General features: G+C 34.6%; 2 protein-coding genes across 2 annotated transcripts; both read right to left on the bottom strand.

The window, feature by feature from the left end:
* Positions 1-7,124: 7,124 nt before the first annotated feature.
* On the bottom strand, positions 7,125-10,632 carry LOC111905826 (protein QUIRKY). Its single transcript, XM_023901545.3, has one exon. The coding sequence runs from the start codon at positions 10,358-10,360 to the stop codon at positions 7,244-7,246; it is 3,117 nt and encodes a 1,038-aa protein (XP_023757313.2). The 5' UTR covers positions 10,361-10,632; the 3' UTR covers positions 7,125-7,243.
* A 920-nt stretch (positions 10,633-11,552) lies between these two features.
* On the bottom strand, positions 11,553-12,565 carry LOC111905830 (17.9 kDa heat shock protein 2). The gene is made up of 2 exons (XM_023901551.3): positions 12,346-12,565; positions 11,553-12,253 (listed from the first exon to the last, which is right to left on the bottom strand). The coding sequence occupies exons 1-2, from the start codon at positions 12,479-12,481 to the stop codon at positions 11,679-11,681; spliced, it is 711 nt and encodes a 236-aa protein (XP_023757319.1). The 5' UTR covers positions 12,482-12,565; the 3' UTR covers positions 11,553-11,678.
* Between the last annotated feature and the right edge of the window lie 11,384 nt (positions 12,566-23,949).

Consider the following 23,949-nt stretch of genomic DNA (forward strand, 5'->3'; position numbering starts at 1 on the left):
GGTGAAGAAGCAATTGTTGAGAGGGTAATCGCCATGTTCGGTGGTGGGTATGAGATTTAAAGACGGACCCTGCACCCTTACGCTATGCTCGGATAACACGACCCATTTCTAAATTAAAGGGATATTAAGTGATATTCCTAAATTAAAGAGATATTAATTGATTTATATATTTATCAAAATTAATTAACTGTAAGATTACATATTTATCCTTTTGAAATGATTGGCCTACATTGATGCATACAATAACACAAAACCTCTCTCTCTCTCTCTCTATATATATATATATATATATATATATATATATATATATATATATATATATATATATATATATATATATATATATATATATATATATATATAAAATAAACTTCAAATAGGGCTAATCATATTTTGGTTGAGTTTTATATGTAAACTTCTACTATTGTTATTTTGTCATGTATAAACATATGTCATTTTATGGTGTCTCACAAGATAGCATAATCCCCATTTGAAGTTTATTATATATATATATATATATATATATACTTCAAATGAATATTTTGTTTGAGTTGTGTATGTAAACTTCTACTATTGTCATTTTCTCATGTATGAACATATTTCATTTTATGTTATCTTAACACTAAATTATATCTATCTAGCATTTTGTGTATTTTTCCACTTTTTTTAAATCTATATGGTATTTAATTCTTTCTATAATAAATAGATTTCAATTTCACAAATACAGTAACTAATTTATTTTCCTTCTAAATTTAAAATTCGCGTATTCAATGACTTTTATCACGCATTACGTTAATTAGGATTGTTTGAAACAATTCCCTTTAGTCATGTCTGTTCCTCTTAGCTCAAAGGGGAAAAAAATAGCAGTTGCCATATTTTCCACATTTTGGCATTCCATGTTCTTGTTTGTCTGATGATTTCGAATCGGAAATTATTCTGGACATGGGAAGAAGCGAAAGCGATAATGATGGTTGAAGGGAAAATAACAAGGGTCGGGGTTTTGGGGTGTGAATATACGTTGGTGTCGGAATGGATGTTGTATCGAGCTATTAAATGGTTAGAGTTGTTTTTATTCAATAATTTCTCTTTCGGTTATCTATGTGCATGGATTTATTAAGTTTTCTGACATGAATTTGGTTCAAGAGACAAAATTGAGTGTTGTTGATTTTAGTGTCACCTGACATTTTTTGTAATTGGGACTGACATGTGAGCTAAGGGGCTTATTTTTTATACTTTATATTATATGTTCGGTGAATGCTGAGTGCATGCATATATAAGATCGAATTATAAGTTGGTACGAAAAAAGACGGAGGTCAAGGAGGTCATGCCCCTCCGCAAGATCCTAGGGGCAGAGCTCCTGACGATGGTCCCAAAAGGTCTTCGGGCAGGGTCAAGGTGCAACGTCCCAAAAGGTCTTCGGAAATAGGAGTGGAAACAGGGCAGGGCATGTTTTCCCAAACCCGCCCCGATATCTTTCAAGTATCTTATCGGGGCGCCCCCATCGGGTTTCAGGTATCTTATCGTGTTTACAAAAATTCATAACGAAATCTTTATTTTGTTTTAGGGTACCTCGATGTCTTATAAAAATACATGTTCTAGCCTCTCTTTTAAATTAAAAATATGATGAATCACTTTAATAAAATAAACTAGGCGTTATATTAAAATTATTTGATTTAAGTTTAGTGTAATACATCAAAACATAAAAAATGATCATTCACACGAGATTGTTAATAACTAAAAAGATTGTCTACGGTAAGTATTTTATCTTTGAATCCATGCAATTAACATCAAAAGGATACGAACATTTATATATATAATCGGGGCAGGGTAGGTCGAGGCGAGGATAACCTACTCCCTGCCCTGAACCTGATAACGACCCCTTACCCAACTCGAAATGATCGGGTTTCGAGTTTTCCCGTCGGGTTAAGACTTTTTTACCATCCCTATTCGGAAATTTGAATTAGTTTCTTAATGGAAAATCCGAATTGTAGTGGGTGATTATGGGAAGATTGATAAATATTGTCAGTTTTGGTGACCATTGATTATGCCATTAATTTCGAGATTTGCATAATTAACTTAGAAGATTAACCCTAATATGTCCTGTTTTTATAAGACTCCTCTTTTGAGCCGTATACAGAATGTTTTTCTCAGCTCTTCTTTTTCTAAATGATCTCAGAATTCTATAGCGATTTGGTTTGTGTTTTTGTGTCTAGATACACAAGTGTCCTTTCAGATTATCATAGACTGGATTTCCTGTAACCCAACCTAGACATAGAGTGAAAATATCGGTTCAAAAAGTGAATATATACAATCTTTAAAAAATCCGGATTTTCACCATCATCCTACTCAAATATCCTCCTCCATGGAACATCTAAAAGCTCTCATTTGAATTGGGTTTTAATTTGTTGAAGATAACACTTTTGACCTTAAAATTACCTTAGCCTTAGAACCAGGTAAGATATTAACTTTGTTATTTTGCTCTTTTTTTATTGGTAATCACTTCTCTGCTTTCTCTTTTCTTATTTCTTTCTCGCTCTCTCTTTCGAACCCATTGTTGGCCCATTGATGGACATCGAGCAGTTAAGAAGACGATTCGGGTAAAATTTTCACTGGGAAAAAAATAAAGATAAAGAAGATGTGGAGTTTTGACATAAAAAAAGGGATTTTTACTGCTCTAATATTTAATTGCAACAATGTTGGAAGACTTACATCGTCGCTCTTACAATTTCGCTTTCTCTTACATCAATGTCCGTTTCTCTCCCTTGTCTAAACCTCTTGATTTTAGAATATGTCTTTTCTTCGGGACAAAGTGCATGTAAGTGCAATAGATGCTACAATTACCAGGGGGTTTGATTTTTTGTTTTTTTTGTTTTTTGTATCCCCTCCCTTTTCTAATTCCACTGATTTGATTTTTTGTTTTTTTTTTGTTTTTTTTCCTATTTTGTTTTTTTATGTCTGTAATTCATTTTTAATTTTTATTATTATTATAATTATTATTATTATTATTATTATTATTATTATTATTATTATTATTATTATTATTATAAAGAAGATGTGTTGCTTTTTAAGAACACCTTATTTTTCTATTTAGACACCCTATTTGATTTTTATGGTTTTTTTATTTGTTGAATTTGCATTGTTTTTTTGAAAAAGTAAATTATAAATAGTTTATTATAGGTTGACTTTTACTAAAAATGTTTATAGAGTGTTTAAAGGGTGTCAATTTAGCAACACCCATATATATATATATATATATATATATATATATATATATATATATATATATATATATATATATATATATATATATATATAAGTCTAATAATGTCAAAAGAAGAAAAGAAAAAGGAAAATAAACAAAACAATGATGTCAAATCAAATGTTAAAAAATTGATTAGATTGAGTTTAGAGGGGTAAATTTGGTTGAGGGGGGTACTTATAGCACAACCTTTTTCAAACCAAAAGAGAAAAGAAAAAGGTCTATATTTTTGTATTTACGCATTGTTTCAAATCAAAACACTTTTACTAAAAATAAACCTATAATAAACAATTTATAATTTAGTTTTTCAAAAAACAATGCAAATTCAATCGCTAAAAAAATGGATAATGTCATAAAAAGCCTTAAGTTTGACAGAAAATGTCGATTTTACCATTCGGCAGATTTTTGGTTCGTTTATACGGCATTTTTTTGTCGGTTTTTCCCTTGTTACCTGCAATAGCAGGTTTCCAGGTTACTATGAATTATTTTTTGCGAAAAAACCCTTAAGTTTACAAATATTTTGCAAAAAAACCCTTAAGATTATAAACATATAAAATATAAATATATATTCAAAATTTGATAAAACTAAATAGTTTTCTATTGAAGCATATTTTTAGCTTTATGTACGGTAAATTTTATATTTGTTCGATAGAAAATTTTTATATTTAAATTTTAAAAAAGTTACATAGTTTTATCAAAATGTAAATATATTTATTAATTAATACTTAAACTTTTCAAAGCAACATTAAAAAACGTCTAGCTAATAATAATATGACATTAGTTACATTCAATTAATTTTATTAAAAGAAAAATAAAAAATATTTTATATTTTAAAAGGTTTGTATTTCAGAAATAATAAACTATCATATTTTTTATAAAAATAAATATATTTATATAATAAATTAGACAAATATATTTATATTTTATATGTTTAAAATGTTTATATTTATTTTTGATGTTTAATTATGATATTTTTATAAAAAAAAATATGATAATATTATTATGTATTTAAACATATAAAAAATATCATACGTTAGTATTTCTGAAATACAAACCTTTTAAACATATAAAATATTTTATTTACCTTTTAAAAAAATTAATTGAATGTACTTGATGCCATATTATTCATATTAACTATTTTAGCATAATTAATTATTAACTAATAGATGTTTTATAATTTTGTTTTGAAAAGTTGAAGTATTAATTGAGAAATATATTCAAATTTTGATAAAACTAGGTAACTTTTTTAAAACTTAAATATACAAAGTTTATATCAAATCCATATAAAAGTTATTGTATGTAAAGCTAAAATATGTTTCAGTAGAAAACTATTTAGTTTTATCAAATTTTAAATATATATATATATATATATATATATATATATATATATATATATATATATATATATTTATATTTTGTATGTTTATAATCTTAAGGGTTTTTTTGCAAAATATTTGTAAACTTAAGGGTTTTTCGCAAAAAATAATTCATAGTAACCTGGAAACCTGCTATTGCAGGTAACAAGGGCCAAACCGACAAAAAAATGACAAGTTTGCGGTATAAATGAACAAAATTATGTCGAAGGGTAAAACCGACATTTTCTGCCAAACTTAAGGCTTTTTATAACATTATCCCCTAAAAAAATCTTAAAAATCAAATAATATATCTAAATGGAAAAATAGGGATACAAGGTACCCAGGAAATTGTGAACATTACTAAAGGTTTTGAAAGTCCACATAATCTAAAAAAAGCGTTTACAACAATTTTGAATATTCATATATAATTACTGTAGAACCTAGTAGTTACAAAATCGCTTCAGGTAGATGAAGACTAAGGCCTCGTTTGTTTTTCTACAAAAGTATTTTTTTGAGCACTTTTCCCTTCTGGCGGGTAGACGTTTCGCAAGTGTACGTCTTCTTCCGCAAACTTGGAAAAAGACAAAAGACATTTAACCACTTCCAAAACAAACAGCACCTAAGCGTTGAAGAACACTGCTACCTCAACCAAGCATCGATTAAGGTAAAAGAAATGGAAGTTAGGGTTTTGTTTCTTATTTTTTTTAGATCTACGTTACAAGATCTGATCTGTGTTTTTTGTGTTTGCGAGTTTTATAGTTTTCATATGGTTATTGTTTGTTTGAGATCAATGAAGCATTGGTTTGAAGATTCTTATAGTTATGGAGATGGATTGGTGAATTAATACACCAACAAAACTATTGTCGTGGAAGGGTCAAAATGGTAAACATGGGATTGTATTAACATCAGGTCAAAACTGTAGAAAACTATCAAGTTTAGAACAATTTATAGCAACATATTTCTGTTAAAGTGGAATTTTAAAGTAAGGTAAAAATGGTTTACAACCAATATTTGTTTGTTAAAATATGACTTCTCTGCCAAGGTGAAAATAGTAAAATTGATGTTTTGGGATCATGTAGAAATAGTGCAAAATAAGCATTTTTAAAGCAACTTGTAACAACGTACTTCCATTAAATGGGCATTTGAAATGTAACATTAAAAATTTATTAGAATGAGTAAACTTTGATCAAAAGGATACTTTTTTGGAAAGGTCAAAGGTAAAAATGGGATTGTTTTAGCATCAGGTAATATTGTAGAAAATGATTATTTTCAGAAAAATTTATAGCAACATACTTCCATTAAAGGGGAATTTTGAAGTCAAGTAAATAAAAATTATTTTCAAAAAAGGTCAAAATGGTAAAATGATGTTTTGGCATCATGTTAAAATCAAACAAAATAAACATTTTTTTGCAATTTATAGCAACGTAATTTCGTTAAATGGCCATTTTAAATGTAGCATTAAAAATTGATTAAAATAAGCAAAATTTGGTCAAAAGGGGACTGCTTTGGAAAGCTCAAAATGGTAAAATGAGGTTGTTTTAGCATCATGTCAAAATAGAGCAAAATAAGCATTTTTAAGCAATTTATAACAACGTACTTCCATTAAAGGGCCATTTTAAATGTAACATTAAAATGATTAAAATGAACAAACTTTGGTAAATTTTGACTATTTTGGAAAGGTCAAAATGGTAAAATGAGGTTTTAGTATCATGTCAAAATTGAGCAAAATAATTACTTTTTAAGCAATTTATAGCAACATACTTCCATTAAGGGGCAATTCTAAATGTAACATTAAAAGTTGATTAAAATGAGCAAACTTTTGGTCAAAATGGGACTGTTTTGGAAAGATCACAATGGTAAAATGAGGTTGTTTCGGCATCATGTCAAAATCGAGCAAAATAAGGAATTTATAGCAACATACTTCCGTTAAAAGGGCATCTGAAAAGTAACATTAAAATTTTATTTCAATGAGCAAACTTTAATTAAAACGAGAATTTTTTAGAAAGGTCAAAATGGTAAAAATAGGAATGTTTTAGCATCAAGTTAAAATTGCAAAAAATGGTTAATTTTTTTTAAAAAATTTATAGCAACATACTTCCATTGTAGGGGAATTTTGAAGTCGGGTAAAAATGGTTTTTTTAAATATTTTTCTTGTTAAAATGTTTGTATTGGAAAAGTCAAAATGGTAAAAATGATGTGTTGACATCATGTTAAAATCAAACAAAATAAGCATTTTTTAAGAAATTAAAAAAAAATTGATTAAAATGAGCACACTTTGGTCAAAATAAGACTGTTTTGGAAAGATCAAAATGGTAAAATGAGATTATTTTGATATCATGTCAAAATGAAGTTTTAAGGATTTTCAATTCAGAATGGTTTCTCACAGTTCACAAGTTTCGGTGATATGCCTCTGTTTAGCCCAATTTCATTGTGGGCCGGAAAAGAGTTCCAAATTGTCGGTCTCAAATTTCTCATCTTCTAAAAAGAAAGAAAATGAATGGCAAAATGAATAAAACTCCCGAAAAATATATCATTATTTATTAAGCTCAACATATTTTCATTGAAAATTTGGAGCACCCAATGTGGGGCCAAGTTCCTCTACAAACAAACATTATTGTATATCTCATCACTACATTAACCTATCAGATAAACTAGGAAGCCTTCTAAAGAAATTCAAACTAGCCGGCGGCATTGGTTCCCTGAACATAGGGTGTCGCAAAAAGTAAAATCCAAGAGCCACCGCCGCCATCTTCGGTGGCACCACATATAGCACCACCGTGATCATAAGACAAATCCCAATGAACAATTTTGTAGCCCTTGGGTCCCTCCAACTCACCAAGGCTTGAACCCTTTCCCCTTGTGTTGCAAAATCACCCAACACGGTCTGGACCCGAGCAGCCAACATTCTCAACCGGTCATATCGGGCACGTATTAGCTCGGGCGGCCTTGAACTTGGAAACGAGTCGAATTCCTCGTCCAAGTCATCAGGGTCAACCGTCTCTGCTTGAGAGAGACGGATGTCCATACCCGCTGGACTTTTTGGTCGGAATCTGTAATACCAGATTCCGATCAAACAGACGTATAAGAACCCTGTTGGGACTATCAAATCTGGGTACCAAACAAGAACCAAATATAACAAATGGACTAGAACTGTCGTAACCGGATTCCTCCACCTCCTAATATTATCTAACCATTTCGCCAGTCCAACCGCCCACGCAAGCACCCCCACAATCCGAAACCAATTTGCTTTACTTTTTCTCATGCTCCAAGCATGGGAATCCGCATCTAACATGTATCTAACAACTTCTGCACCTAGCGGCGGCTCTGACCTTGCCAGCCACGCCGCCACCATTTTAGTGGCGGCGCCACGTAATGCTTCTTGTTGGGCCACTCCAAGTGGCCGCAAGTAATGCATTCGTGGCAATAAAGGCTGCCCGTACACCGCACATGTGTCGGGCAGCAATGACGGGCATGCGAATCGTACTGCTACCTCGATTTCGCCCATTTTTTTCAACCCGGTGCGTTGTAAAACTAGCAATGGGTATGAGTTTGTGTACACTTTGTTGCTTTCTAATGTGGATACCCGTATTCGGACTTTTCCGATCCGGAAATCGGGTTTTTCTTCTACCATGTCGGCAAACATACGCCAGTTGTCAAAGACCCCGATGGTGAGGACAGTACACGGGTCGTAGACTTGCCATGTGTACTGTTCGTTCCATCGGGGATCAAAACTGTCTGTTATGGTCCGGGTTCGGACCCACTTTTTCCCATACTTTGCCACACAATAAGGATCCGTAGACCCTTTTCCACCACCACGAGACTTCATTGGAAGTAGCCCACGGGCACCGAGAATTCCAAGTTCTAAAATTCCGATTGCCGGTTTCCATAGTTGCTTTGCGGTTGGGCGAAAGTCACTACACACGTGCGCTGCCTCATCCAGCACGTGATAACCACCTTCCAAACACATTCTTAAATGGATTCTACCACAATATGATCCTCCAGGACCACCATCCAACGACACCCACCGTGATGCCACGTGGCGTTCATCTATTCGTTGTTCAATTGCAGCTACAGGGATCAAGACGTGTCCTAGCAGCACTGGATCATTCCCCGTTCTGTCCTCTAGGAGTAAGATCAAGCTATCTTCTAGTGGTTCCCCGGCGACGAACACCAAGTCTTCATTCCAGTGAAACGACGCCGTGTGGTTGTTCATTACCCCTCTTTTTGTTCTTACGGACTGAAACCCTAGCTGTGCTTTCACTCGAACCTCCGGCGCTGTTAATGGAGGAAGATTTGATGCTATCTGCAGGTCCTGAGCTTCCATTATTGTAACTCGAAGGTACCATAGCTTAGGCGATTGATAAACCTTTGATCTAGTGTGTGAAACGTATGGTGCGTCGGAGCTCCATGATTCCGGGAATGCGTCGTCGGCTTGAGTTCCGATCCAAACAGAGAGTTGTATGTCCCCGGAAACTTTTCCGGCGGCGTTAGGATCGTCGCCGCCTTCGAGGCGGTACCACTGCGGAGCAAGCGGACTGTCTGGTGGATCGCGAACAGGAACGTCGGAGAGATCGAAGCATACACCGCCGAGGAAATTCTCCGATTGTGCATCCCAAATTGAGATCTCGAGAGTCGAGGAATCGGCGGATTCCTGTTTGTTGTATGCGAGAGCAAACACCTGGTGCCACTCTGGGTTTGAAGGCGGCTCACCTGGTTTTGGAATCCCTGGCTTTGATCGGACGGAACTACCGATTCTTACATAGGGGCTTTCGTGCTGTGAGAGTCCACGAGCTTTGACGATCCTTACGAACAAATATTGCATCGGCTCAACCAAGTCGTACGCCGGAATTCTCTCAGATTCTCCGTTTGCAGATCGTCTCGGTATCACTCGTGGCGAGTAATCTCCATTATCGGGGCGTTTCAAAACTCTAACTCGGTCACCTCCTCCAGTAGCTACTCCAACTCTGCTTGCCTGCATTCTCCTAATTTCCGGGGGATATTCCGGATGAAATGGAGGATGAATCCCTTGATGTTGCTGATTATGATGATTTTCCATGTGTACTGTCACTGCCGGTGGAGTTTCCTCCCCTGTAGCCATCGGCGGTGGTTGTGAATTCTCCATGACAACCTCTGTCGGAGCAGGACCTTCCATTCTTACATCCTCTTGTTGCCTCCCTTCCTGCTGCTGCTGCTGCTGTTGTGGTGGCGCCTCCTTCTCACTCGGTGGCGGTTGAGAATTGTCATTATTCGGCTCCTGATCGGCGACTACTTCCAGATCATCATAGTAGTAAATTCTCAAACCAATCTCACCTCTAATCCAACTAAAAACACTCTTCTTCTCCAATTGAAAATAGATCAAACCTTCATCCCCTTTCCTGGCAAACTGACTTCCATATAACTTCACTCGCCCTAGAAAATGATTCTTCCTAGCGCTCCCATTGCTCAATCTTTTGTCGTTGAACACCTCTATCTCTAACTCCTCATATTCCATCGTGCTCGGATCGGAAACCACAAATTCCAAGCTCTCATTCCATACAGGATTCAAGCTCCTTGAAATCGTCGACGTCCTCTTCTTCTGACCATCAAAATCCGCAACAACATAAGCACTTGAACTACCTAATCCGTCTTTTGGAAGCAGATCACGCGCCTCCACAACATCCACAACTAATCTCCGAACTGGCCTTGTTGGCGGCGGCTGTGGTGGCGGTGGTTGTTGCTGTTGCTGTTGCTGTTGCTCCGTCGTCATGGTGTCATCGGTGGTGGTGGGTCTTGGTCTCTTGGAAACGATAGAGGTGCCTTTCTTGATCTTTGTTTTTTTCAAGAAGCAAAAATCATCTCTACCCACTTTTTTAATTCTCCCCTAGTGCGTTCTCTGTCTTTTATCATCTTCTTATTCTTTTTTGCGTAAAACTTACAATCTAATCGTATAAAATATGTTTTAAAACATGTATTTTAATATTTTATATCCAAAATACATATTTTAAAATACCACATGTATTTTAAAATGCCAAGCAAATTTGGAATGTTTTTGCATATCTACAAGATTTGGAAGAGAATGTTTTAGGTTGTTTAAGATTAGATTCCATACCCTCTTCAAGAAGGTTGCATTCTACTTTTTTTAGTTTTAATTTTTAATTGGGTTTCGTTAAATTATATTATTTTCTAAAATTTATCATTTACTTTTGGATTTAATTCATCACTACTACATATCTTTATAATCTTTAGTTTTCTATACATCTATCTCACTAAAACAAGATTACCAAAATGAAAATGATTGATGATGAAAAATAAAGGTTATATTTTTATGTTTTCTGTTGGGAGGATTTTAGAATATAATATATTTGTTTTTTGTCTTGATGATGTAGTGAAGAAGTTAAAAAAGAATTTGAGAATATGTTGCTTTTTAGCGAAACAAGTAAATTCTTGTTGTGGACATAACACATAAGCATTAGATTCTTTGTCCCAAACACACACATCATCAATCAATCTACATTCTCATTCACTCCAACTCCATTTTGTAGAAATAAAAATCACTATCTTACACCACTTGTAACCCTAATATTCTTCCAAGGCACACGATTCCACATCCCCCCTCTTCTTTTTCATGTCAAAAAAGCACCATGAAAAAGGTTTTTTTGGATAAAAAAAAGCATCCCCTTTTTCAAACCTCTTCCTTTGATCAAGGGGCACTGTTCATCAATTTTCAAACTTACCCATTAGCTGTCATTTAAATTTGTCAAGCCTCTTTAGGTCAAAAAAGATTGTCTATTTCAAATGTTTCCAGGAGTACTTTCATCAGAATATTAAATGTTGAGGTGGGGAAATGTCTTTTTTACCCTTATACTAGATTATACTGTGGCATCTTATCCTTGTAGATAAAAGAAAGAAAAAGAATAGCATTGATACTTATGGGTTTTTCTTTATGGTAACAATGATCATGAAGAAATTACCTTTTACATTCGATTTCAAGATTACATTTTAATTAAACCGAAACATTATTTAATATATTCACAATTTACGTTACATATTTTATTCGCATAACGTTTACAAATATATTTGTCATATCATACAATTACTGTCTGTCCATTTGACTGAAACTTCTGACTCACCATCACCCCTAACGAGAACGCAAAGATTGCTGTCACAACAATCCCTTTATTCTTTCTTATTTTTTCAATCGCAATTCTCAAATATAAATGAGCCTCTTTTTCCCAATCTTCATTAAAAACCCTTTTATCTTCCTTTCTTTCAATAATACCCTTTTCACCATCTTTCTTATCACTTTCATTTTCATTTGCATCTGATTTCTTTTCATCATCATCCTCTTCGTCTGATGACACCGGTTCAGGTTCTGATTCCAATACTGATGCTGATGCTGATGCTGATACTGGTTCTGGTTCTGGTTCGATCTCACCGCCATGTTTAATTTCTTGATGTTGCGGTTCTATTTTTTTCGGAACACTAATATATAAAATCTCGCCATCGAGCTTCCCCGTGATCTTGTCCACGTCAGCATTCGTTGGCAACTCAAAACGTTGCTCGAATCGTTTGTATTTGTTCTCTCTTTCTTGCCTTTCTCCACTAACCACTATATGAGTCTTGTTATCGGCTTGAAGCTTTAACTCCTGCCTCTTGAAACCTACAATTAAAAATAATAATAAGTAATAACAATAGAAATATGAAATATTTGTAAAGTTTTTGAAATAAATTTGTGATGAAAGTTTAATATACCGGGAAGATCGACAAGGAGGTAATGGTATGTTGAGTCTTCAGTCCATGCGGAAGGAGGGACAAATTCTTCGAATGTTAAACTACTTGAGCTTTTATTGTCACCAAAAGGTGTTGTTCTTCCTGGGAGATATGCCATTGATAATGTTGTTTGTTAAGTGAAATATCAAGAATAGATGTTTAGTTTTTGTTTTATAACCGAGAAATTGCTAGGTAATATATATAGGAGATGTTGACAATTGATAAATTGTTCTTTGATTTTAAGAGATGATAAACTTTTCTTGCAAGTTTTATTCATTTTTATTCCAAACTTTAGCCTTTGGGCACAGATTTGGTCTTTTTTTGTTATTATTTGTGTTCTTCTTGTGGGTTTCATCTTCATTTAGTCAAAGAAATGGCCTATATACCTTGCTTTTCTTTGTGTCCGAAAGCCGCTTTTTGTGGGTCCTTTCACACTGATTGACCCAAAGTTTTGTTGGTTTCAGCCCACGTATAAACAAAAATGGTGAATTTATGTGGTTTCATTGGATTTTAAAAGAAAACTTGGCATTTAAACATTTTTGTAAATAAATAATACTGCTAGAATGTCAATATGCTTATATGATTTTAATGCATGTAATTGTACACTCGCATATTGATCAAAAAACAACTAAAATGAATAACAAAACGAATACGTTATACGTACACTATTAGACTATTTTTGTATATTGTTGTGCAATAGTGGAATTCAAATGTTATTACACTTATTTACATTTATGGTCCCTCGACTATAATATGAGAGTCAAATTTAACCTGAGACTTTTATATTTAAGCCATTTTACCTTACAATCTCCGTCTTGACTTTTAACCACTCAAATTTGAAAGTCAAGCCTGTTACCCAACTCATCATCCCGAAACTCTATACGAATTTGTTGTGCCAAATAGTGTAACCAAAAAATAATTAGGATGCATTTGTTAATTTTTTTTTGACAGTTTCATCCTAATTAGGTTCCGTTGTTTCTCACAACATTTGTTATATGTGTATAGTTTAGAGATGCACATAGGCTTTTTTCGGTTTTTTTAAAAACCGGTTTTGTCTAAATCGGTTTCAGTTATAATACATCTGTTTTTAATGATCGGTTTTGTTTAAACTGGTTTTTGTAACTCAATTTAACTTCCTATCTAGTTTTTGATTTTTATTCAAACTTTTTCCTAATAGATTGTTTCGGTTTTAGTCGAACCGGTAATCAAAAACCGGGTGGATTATTAAAAAACCGATTTTTGAAATGTGCACCTCTAGTATAGTTAGGCCATTTAGTTTGTATTAACCATGTGATAGCTTTGGTCATTGTGACATCCCCATTTTTACGACCATAAAAAACCGATTTGTTTATGTTGTATTTTTAAAAAATCAGGGTATCCTTTTAAAGAAAAGTGTTGCGGAATTTGTTCCCAGAAAAACATGATAAACATATTATCAAAGCATTTCCAAATAAATTTATTTTGTTTATGTTAAAACTTTTGGATGTGATTGTCAATACAGAAACGTAAGCATAAACAACTCTTACATTCATTTATACTAGTGATCTATATTTCTTTTAATCTCTCAGTGTAATGTAGCTTCGTATCGACACCTATGATAAAAATAAGTTGAGTGGTTCAGGTTGGGAAACCTGGTTAGTATATAGGATTTTCAACCCACAATAATAAAGTTATTATATTTCATCATCAAACAATTAATTAAATTACTCATCCTTATTATCTTCTTTATTTCTTAAGGACATACCTTATGAATCATCTATCATTCACTTTTTCATTCCTAAGGAATAGGCCTGAAGTCCATCGTTGCCTTCATGCCTATGGCACAGCTGGCAATGTTATCTATTAGGCACAGCTGCCAATATTATCATTTATGCACAACTGTCGGGATTATGATGTTCTCTATTAGGCGCAGCTGACGATATTATCCTTTAGGCGTAACTGTCGGGATTATGTTGTATCTATTAGGCACAACTGCCAATATTATCCATTCGGCGCAGCTGCCAAGATATTTAAAGTACATCTGGTGAACATGTAAATCAAAAACACCTACGGGTTATGACGCAACTGCCAATATTCATCTATATCGTCTTTCATCCCTTTTTATTATATTGTCTTTCATCCCTTGTTATTTATCTACCCATGTTCTACTCGAAATATTCATAGATATAAAATACATATATATTTTAAATCATTTAAAACATGTACAAATCATTCATCCAGCATAGATATCAGGAACACAAACAATATACACACATAGTACGCAATTTATATTAAATACTTCATATCTATGTGTAAGATGAAAGTAACTATACAATCACTTTAGTAGAGTGATTTGATAGAATTTAACTAGAAACGGTCAACGGTCCGTGATCATCGGGCTCGAGAAGGAAACGGCCTTCAGAAAACGAGAGAGAATAAAGGTAGAAGGTGTAAGGAATGAATGAGCCTTGATCACTATTTATAGGCTGATTTTTCCTCTCTCACGTCATGAGAATCAATGCTCACGTCGTGAGCCATGGCTGTATCATCTCGTAGACTTGCCATAGGCGTTTATAGCTTCGAAAGGTGTCCGGGTGACTTCTCACGTCATGAGAATGATATGCTCACGTCGTGAGCTTCCAAGAGTAATCTCGTAGCCTTCCTAGGTGTTTTCTAGCCTCGATTAGAGTCCTAGAGCACTCTGACGTCGTAAGAATACATGCTCATGTCGTGAGCTCAGACAAATCAAGGTTTCTGCCACGTGTCACGCTCTTAGACAACTATATCTTTGGAAGGTCATAACTTTTTCACACAAGCTCCGTTTTTGACATTTTTTTTGTATCCATGCGTAGATGGAGACATACTCTACAACTTTTGTTTAGATCACCAAGGCTAAAAAGTATTATATCGTCAACTCACTTTCTTTTTACGATTCCGGTGTCGTGTCGGTTTTTTCGTAAAACTTCGACAAGTCATAACTTCTTTGTTATAACTCGGATTTTAGTGTTCTTTATATGTACAGAACCCTTGTGACATATACTATAACTTCGTTAAGATTATTTATTAATAGTCTTCCATCAAAAGGTCATTTTTTATGTTTATTGTCTCTAAATTGACTAGCCCGAATCTGGGGGCGTTACAATTATCTCCCCCTTAGGATGATTACGTCCCATAATCATCAACGAAACAGGGCTTGTATAATGACTTCATACGTTATCTCTTCATCCTAGGTATAACTGTAACTTCTATGTTCCTTCGAATGAGTATCTAACTCTTGGACTTCTTGGCTGCAGGCAGTGCTCAATCTTACACCCGCTCTCTATTTCGCGTTGGACTTTCAATTGTAACCTTCGAGTTACAAAATCAATCTGTATTGGAGACTCCTTCTTCTTCGTAATAGACTTAAGATAAGTTCTTTTATTCGATTAACATAATAAACCGATAGGTCATTTTCTAATGACCTCTTATCGTATGATGCAACGCTTAGGCTCAGGTCTTTTAGAGTCAAATTCCATAATGGAATATACTTTCCTTCATGTTCTAATGTGATATAATCACATTCTAGCATGTAGCACTTCTAATGACAAACTTCTTTACTTTAACGGTGATCCCAATACTTCTATTGATCAATATTCTAACATCAATGTCATCAACTATGCATATATAATGATGTAATTCAGGATGATGGAAGCGAAGACTAATTTTATATCTATCTAACAAATCACTTTTCATTTTCACCAAAGATATAAAATCACTAAAACTAATATACTTCGAAAATTACAAAGCGAATTTAGAAATTCATCTCTGTGGACAAACATATTCTAGATTTTTCTCTATTAACTCTCACCTTCCACCAGTTACAACACAGACCAAATATTCACTCATTTTAGTACAAATGTAAAAAGCAATATTTCAAAAATAATTTATAATCTCAGATTTTCAGCTAATTTTATATACAATCTAGTAATTTATACGAATTCATAATCAACGCTATTTGAATTCATAATCAAACCTTAACGAATTCGTACTCAAACCTAATTCTTTTCTTGGAAAAGAAATTAAATTCAAAGCCCAAATTATAGATAGATGTAGAGGAAATTGCAGATGGGGCAAATAGTCATCTACGATTTAGTGAAAATTTTCGAAAGAAAAAAGTAAGTAGAATATAAAAATGAGGAAATAACAAATAAGTTTGAGAAAATCGCATACTTACTCCACCTAATTTGCAAATGGCTTAAGGAAATCATAGATAACGCATAGTCATTTGCGATTTCAATCGTTATTCGTTATTTTTGTGAAATTTTGTTCTTTTTTACTATTTTTTACAAAAGTTATTAGCGTTCTATTTTTTACAAATAATTATTTGTCTCATCTCCTTAGGATTGAATCCAGAACCTCATAGTTAGTTGTTAGTTTAAAACATTTATATCTCTCTATTATAATAAATGAATAAATTTATTTTCTTATTGACAAGTGTTACAATATTATAAATCTTTATTAATATTATGTGTCACATGTCAACCTCTTAATTCTCTAATTAATAATTGATAATTGATTTTTAAATTTCACACTCTAATTACACCGAATTAATAATATTAGAATAAAAAATAAAATAAAATTAATAAATATTATAACCTGTTATTATTTCATATAGTTATTTAAATTAACGTTTATAATTTTATATAACTAAAAAAATATCCCTTGATTAATAATTTATTTAAAATAATTTATTTGAAATATTAATAATTTTATGTTTTACAATAAAAGTTTAATTAATTTTACAATCGTGGTTCTCACAAGTTATAAACTAATTATGAAAATAAGTTAGCCCAAGTTTTAGCGTTTTTGGTTAAGTTATTAAATTTCTTAGGTCTGATAATCGTATCGTGTTCAATTTAGTGGATCGCGGGTTGGCGGGTTGGCATATCAAAATATACCAACCCAAAGACAATCAATTTAATTAAACATGTCACGGGTTGACGGGTTTGGAATATAAACTCATATATGACCCGCCTACCCATTTATTTATACGGGTTCACAGGTTGGTGGGTTTGTGGGTCAGATTTGGGTTCGTATGTTCATGAGTCAGATTCCATAAATAAAATTGATAATTAAATATCAATAAGTTCTTGATGCAAACATATCTGAATTTTAAAAACTTCAATCTTAAGCGTCCAAATGAAAATTATAAACATTCATGAAAACATGTTCAAACTAAAACATTAATACAAATATAGATAAATTCAATCGTATACATCAACATTGTTCAATAATGATTCAATCGTTCATGAAACGACCCAAAAATACGACCCAAAAATTTTTGTTTTAATATTACTAAAAATTCATAACATCAAACATCATATATAATAAAACCATGGTGCGAGTAACTCAAAGTCATAGTAACAACATTCAAAACAAGACTGTATCAATCATATCAAAATATCAGAGTAAATTCTCAGGCTAGACTGAAGCTGTGATGTGTGCCATGTCATCATCCCGAGCTCTTCCCCTTACTAGCAGAAGTACCTGAAACCAAAACTGAAACTGTAAGCACAAAGCTTAGTGAGCTCCCCCAAACTACCACATACCATACAATAACATATAAAGCACATACTGGGCCTTGCCCACTGCATCGAACCGAAGTCTGTAAACTGCGTCGGACCGAAGTCCGGAAACCAGGGCCTTGCCCTCTGCATTGGACCGGAGTCCGAAAACTGCCTGCATCAGACCGAAGTCCGGAACTGACGACATCGGACCGAAGTCTGGAACTAACTGCATCAGACCGAAGTCCGGAACTGACTGAACATAGCATAGCATAACATATCAATTAACATAAACTCATATACTGCATACTGCATCAGACCGAAGTCCGGAACACATAACACATAGACATGCTTGAATCTCAAAGACACCAACACCCTGAACTACTGCATCGGATCGAAGTCCGGAACTAACTGCAAACTAAATGGGTCGGCATTGTGGCCGTAGACCCGTTCCTACTGGAAGGAAACTCACCTCGGAAAGCTGACTGCTGAAAACCCGAGTGAAAGATCCATGTCTGCTGTCCCGGCTGCTCTCCGGCTATTATGACAATTCAAAAACTTAATCAAAAGGGGATCTTTCGATGGGTAAAATGATTATTTTACCCCGACTATGGTGTGGGTCATAATCATGGCCCAAACCCTTTAATTCTTTCAAAGTCCTCCACTGGCCTATTAAAGGCCCACCAATGGCCCAGTCATACTAAATTGGGCCTACTTCACATATGGCCCTTCATAAGCCCAAGAATGCCCTTGGCCCATAATCTGACTCCTACTGGCACACTAAGGCCCTAGGTCCAAAATACAGCCCACACTGAGGCCCAATACTCAAGGTCCAAACTAACTGTGTTACCCGAGGCGTACTCCAAAGTACGCTTAGCGTAACGGCTTGATGGCGAGTACGCTGGGCGTACCTGTTGGATTAGTGTCTAAGTCCATAACTATTTTTGTATGTACTTGACCCGATGGTGCATGGTCCTTTTGGGTTGCCTTCACCAAAGCAACTTGATAGGATGAATTATGGAGAAAAAGGATTAAAATATGATTTATTAATATATTATGAGAATAATATATTAAAGGAGAAATCATATTGTTTAATTAATATTAGTCAATAATTAATAAGAATCAAGTTTGTGACTAAAAGAGATTAATTAAAACTTAAGGGACTAGAATTGTAATTATAAGATAATTGCAATTTGGGCTATGGATTGCCTTATATTAAGGAGTGGACGAATTCTATGGGGAAACCCATTAGAAATCGTCCAAGGCCTTTAAGGAAAGGAGTCCATGGGTTGCTTAGGGCTTAAGCATCCAAATTAGGGTTTCCTTGTTAGATAACCCTAATAGCCTCACTATATATAGAGCCCTTATGCCCCAAAAACGTGGACAAGCTTCCTTCTAGGGTTTCCACACGTTTTGGGCAGCCTCCTTCTCTTCTCCTCTTCATCCTCTTGCTCTTGGTGTTTGTGAACCATTAGAGGAGTGACATTTGTGACTCTAAGCTTTCTAAAGTCAATACAAGAAGATTTGAGATTGTTATTGCTACATAACAATAAAGGTATGATCTAAACCCTAATATATATGTTATATTGATTATCATATGCTAGATCTAGGGTTTATAGTCTTGGATAAATTGCATGTACAATAGAGAAACCTAGATCCAAGCATTAGGGTTTGTATGAGCACATATGATGTTCTTATAGCTAAAACCCATCAGTGGTATCAGAGTCTTGATTGGTTTCTATTGTATTGATGCCTTGTATGTTTGTTCAAGTTGAAAAATTCGATTTTTGTGAAACTGCCTGATGAACTCGGCGAGTAGGCCCCTACTCAGCGAGTCCATATGTGTACTCGGCGAGTTCAAGCGTCAGAAAGAGGGGATTTCGGGATTTCTTGCTGTTTTACTCATGGATACTTGCCTTATCTATTTTAGATCATTAAAATCCAATTTTATTCATATTTTTGAGTATATCCTTGATTAAACAAAAGATAATTACCAATTGATTAGATAATAACTTTCTTATATGATTAAAGTTGATTATTTGTATTAATTGGGTAACTTATTTTGCAAGAAATTGAAATTAGGTCAAATATAGATAATGACAGAATTAATTGTTTGATTTATATTATTTGTTATTTGATCCTTGTGTTATGAAAAGTTTCAAATTTTCCCCTTTAGGTTTTATAGTTTAAATTTGAACTCAAAAGTTTAGTTTTGAAATTTAAATAGTTGAAACCCTAATGTTTTGAAAAAGGTTTCAAAACTTGTCCTCAAGTTTTGGAATTTAAATTTTGATTAAAAGTTTAATTTTGATGTATATTTACATTCTAAACCCTAATGTTTTGAAATGTTTCAAAACTTGTCCTCAAGTTTTGGAATTTAAAAGTTGATTAAAGGTTTAATTTAGGAATGTTAAATTCTAAAACCCTAGTATTGTTTTGAAAAGTTCAACACCCTTATGGTTTTATTAATTAATTAAGGTGTATAATTAAAAGAGGTTTAATAAATCGATAAAGTTTTGGCTTACAATTTAATTGAATTAAAAGTATAATTGTTAAATTTGACCTCCTACTATTTTAAAAGTGTAAAATACACCCTATACTAAAGTCTAACATTATATATATGTATGAGTAAAAGTCAGTCTTACCGTTAGTAGGCCTCATTCACGAAGCTGGTCTATACGGGGTGTTTAAGGAAATTGCCTATAAAATGGTGATTGAATGGGTATCCACTCTTACCCACCGCACTCTTGACTAGTGGAGGGTCGTTAGCCGAACGGGTAGGATAGGACAAAACCTTCCATTATAAGTATAATGAAGTACAAAAGTAACTAAATGTTTTACAAATTCCCAATCTTAGTTACTTAGGCAAAAGTGAATTGATGCGATTCCATGAAATTACACTTTCTTTCCTTGCGAAGACATTAGTGGAGCGTGTGTGGTTAACTGGCACACTAAATGGTTCTAAGCAAAGGTAGCAAAGGGTGACTCAATGTTTGTCATAGTTCGGTGGAGCGTGTGTGGTTTACCGGCACATCGAATAGGTGACTGTAACATGTGAGGGGACCATGTAAGTTTGCATGGTTATTCACACCCGCTTTGTGATCCTCGGCATCCCAGACACAAACTAGAAGGGGCATATCGAGATTTAAACATGTCATTGAAATGTTCAATGAATCTCAAAGGATCTAGGAGTTTTCATAGATTTAAAATTTAAATTTCTTTTTCGTTTTTTCATGGTGGAAATTAGTGAATCGTCATTCACTTACCTTCAAATATTCTGCAACTAGATTACGGCATCCCTTTTCTAGGTTGTAGCGTAGTGTGTTGGGTCCTAGCCTTAGTATCTCATTTGGGTGATTTACTAAGGACTCAATCAATCAACTAACTTGAATTCGTTTTCTCCCGTTTTATAGATGTCAAAGTACGACAACTATGGTCTTCCCAAATCCCGTGGAACAAGCATTCCTCATGAAGATGATAATCCACGATTCGATCGAGGAACAAGAGATCATGCTTCACTTCCTCCACCTCCTCCAATTATTCTCCCTAACCCACAAGTTCGAAGGCTTCAAAGGTTCAAGCTCACTCAAGCCCTTTTGGCAAGTAAACATAAAGAAGGAAAGTTGGTGTGTGCACACGTCCTAGGGATGAAGTCACACATCGATAAGTTAAGAATGTTGGGATCATTTGTATGTGAGGAGATGGCTGTTGACTGGGTTCTTCAGTAACTTCCTAACTCGTATAGTGAGTTCGTAAGAGAGTACTATATGATGAACCACGACGTGACCCTTATAGATCTCACTTATATGCTTATTGCTGCTGAATCAGCAATGGTTTGGCGCAATAGAAAAGCAAAGTTGATTGGTGAATCTGCCTTCCAGACCTCTATGGATATAGGCAATGGCAACGAAAGACATGCCATTATCGAAGAGTTTGATCATAAGAGAAAGGCAATATCTGAAGTAGTTCCATGTGCTGTTCCAAAAGAGTCGATTTGCTTTTATTGCCAAGAGAAGGGGAATTGGAGACGAAGCTGCCCTATTTACCTAAGAAATCTAAGAGATGGGAGAGTCAAAACGTATGGCTTTGCTTTAGGTAAAACTCATTGACTAACTCTTTTAAGCTTCTATTCTACATTCTTAATGCATAATGTGATAAGATTACAATTGATGTTTTGTAGGATCAAAGAAAAGAGAGGAAGCTTAAGGGAAGAAGTGAGCAGAATGTAACCGTGAAGAAATAGATTTCGATCACATTACTTGAAGATTAGATTCTTGAGCTACTACTTAGAGTTAGAATTAGATTGCTAAGAAAGATGTATTAGCATAGTTTTTCAATGAATTGCATTGTAAGGACAAAATTTTTTCCGCAATAAAATAAATTTTGATTTTATATTATTTATTTATCCCTGCAATGGCGTATATGAAAAATTGATATTTAAATGTTTCTATTATTAGCAATAATGGATTTGATTCTTAATTATGGAAATGTCAAGAATTTACCAAATAGGGAGAGTTTCTCATCGCCCAAGTTTCAATTGGACAGAAACTTGGAATCGTGCAACTTGGTTGCACGATGAATGAGAAATTTCATATTTGGAAATTAGACTAATTCATTGACAAAGTGCCAAGTGAAGGACTAGGAGATCGAGTACACAAAGTTGTGTGTTGATCAAAGTCCACCATAAGAGTAACAAAGGTATTCGTCATGATTATACTTATAAGATCAAGTGTAATTCTGAATTGATTAAAAAAGTTTAAATCAATAGCAGAACGAATAAGAAGAATCAAATAGGCAGAAAGATAAAAGTTTATCCCTTCTAAGAAGAAGGGAGAGTACCTTTTATGCTTTATGATAGGTCTTAATGATTAAGAACCATATCTCAATTGATCCTCTAAGTGAGTCTTAGTACAATTGTATGTCTAAGAAGAGGAATCAAGAATTGAAGAAATGGTTAAATCAAGAAGTCAATCATACTTCGTTCCAAAAACAAGTCTTAGAGTTAAGATTGTGACATTGAGTGAAAAGTATTAAGAAGGTTTATAACATTCATCAAATGAGGAAAGTTGTGATGTAACAGCCCAAAATCTCGAGTATTGTTAAATTGCAATTTTGGGGTGTTTTAAAGGGGAGACTCGGCGAGTGGGAGCCAGACTCGCCGAGTAGGGTCGCAGATTTGGTCGCGGGTTCGCGACTGGACTCGACGAGTCCAGGTATGGACTCGGCGAGTCGACGCTGTTCAGCGGAAACCCTAGCCGTTCAGTATTGGGTCGTATATAAGGGTTATTATGCCGTCATTTCACGACTTTGGATCGATTGGGAGGAACCCTAGGCGACTGGAGCGGCTAGAGCAAGGATTGAAGATCATTGGTGATTTGAGGAAGTTATTGTCCAAGAAGGAGAAGGTGTTGGCTAATGGGACAGCAAGGGAATCACGTTTTGAGGCTTGGGGACACTGAGGGTGCATGATTCAGGTAACCTTTCGGATTATTGTCTGTGATGTGAATGTGTGCATGGATTTAGGGTTTGTGAAACCCATTTGGAGATTAGACGGATTGTTGTGTCGTTAACCAATGTTTATAACCTTGTATTAGGACCCTTAGAGGTCCAGAAGGTCCCATGTTTGTTTATTCGGGAATATATGTATCTCAGGAAGCAGTTCGATCGACTGCATGGCGTGGACTCGCCGAGTCGGATGATCAGACTCGGCGAGTAGCTTGAAGATTCACTGGGACTCGCCGAGTTGTTCTTCAGACTCGGCGAGTGGAGTCGGGGTGGCCCCGCGATTCTTACAGGAGTGACTCGTCGAGTCAAAGAGGATACTCGACGAGTAGAAGGGGAATCGTAGAGGATTGAAGGACGACCAGACTCGCCGAGTCGCCAGGGAACTCGCCGAGTCCAGTCGAGTTGACAGCGGACTGTTGGCTAGAGTTGACTGGTGTGATTTCTTAGGGTCAACTAATGAGGAAGATAGAAGTATTAATAAGAGACATATGATGTGACAGGGAGCTTGTAGCTCGGAGGATCAAGTGTAAGGGATTTCAGGAGTTGCTATCTTCCAGTG

The sequence above is a fragment of the Lactuca sativa genome, chromosome 4 (assembly GCF_002870075.4).
Source record: "Lactuca sativa cultivar Salinas chromosome 4, Lsat_Salinas_v11, whole genome shotgun sequence".
In the NCBI taxonomy this organism is placed as follows: Eukaryota; Viridiplantae; Streptophyta; class Magnoliopsida; order Asterales; family Asteraceae; genus Lactuca; species Lactuca sativa.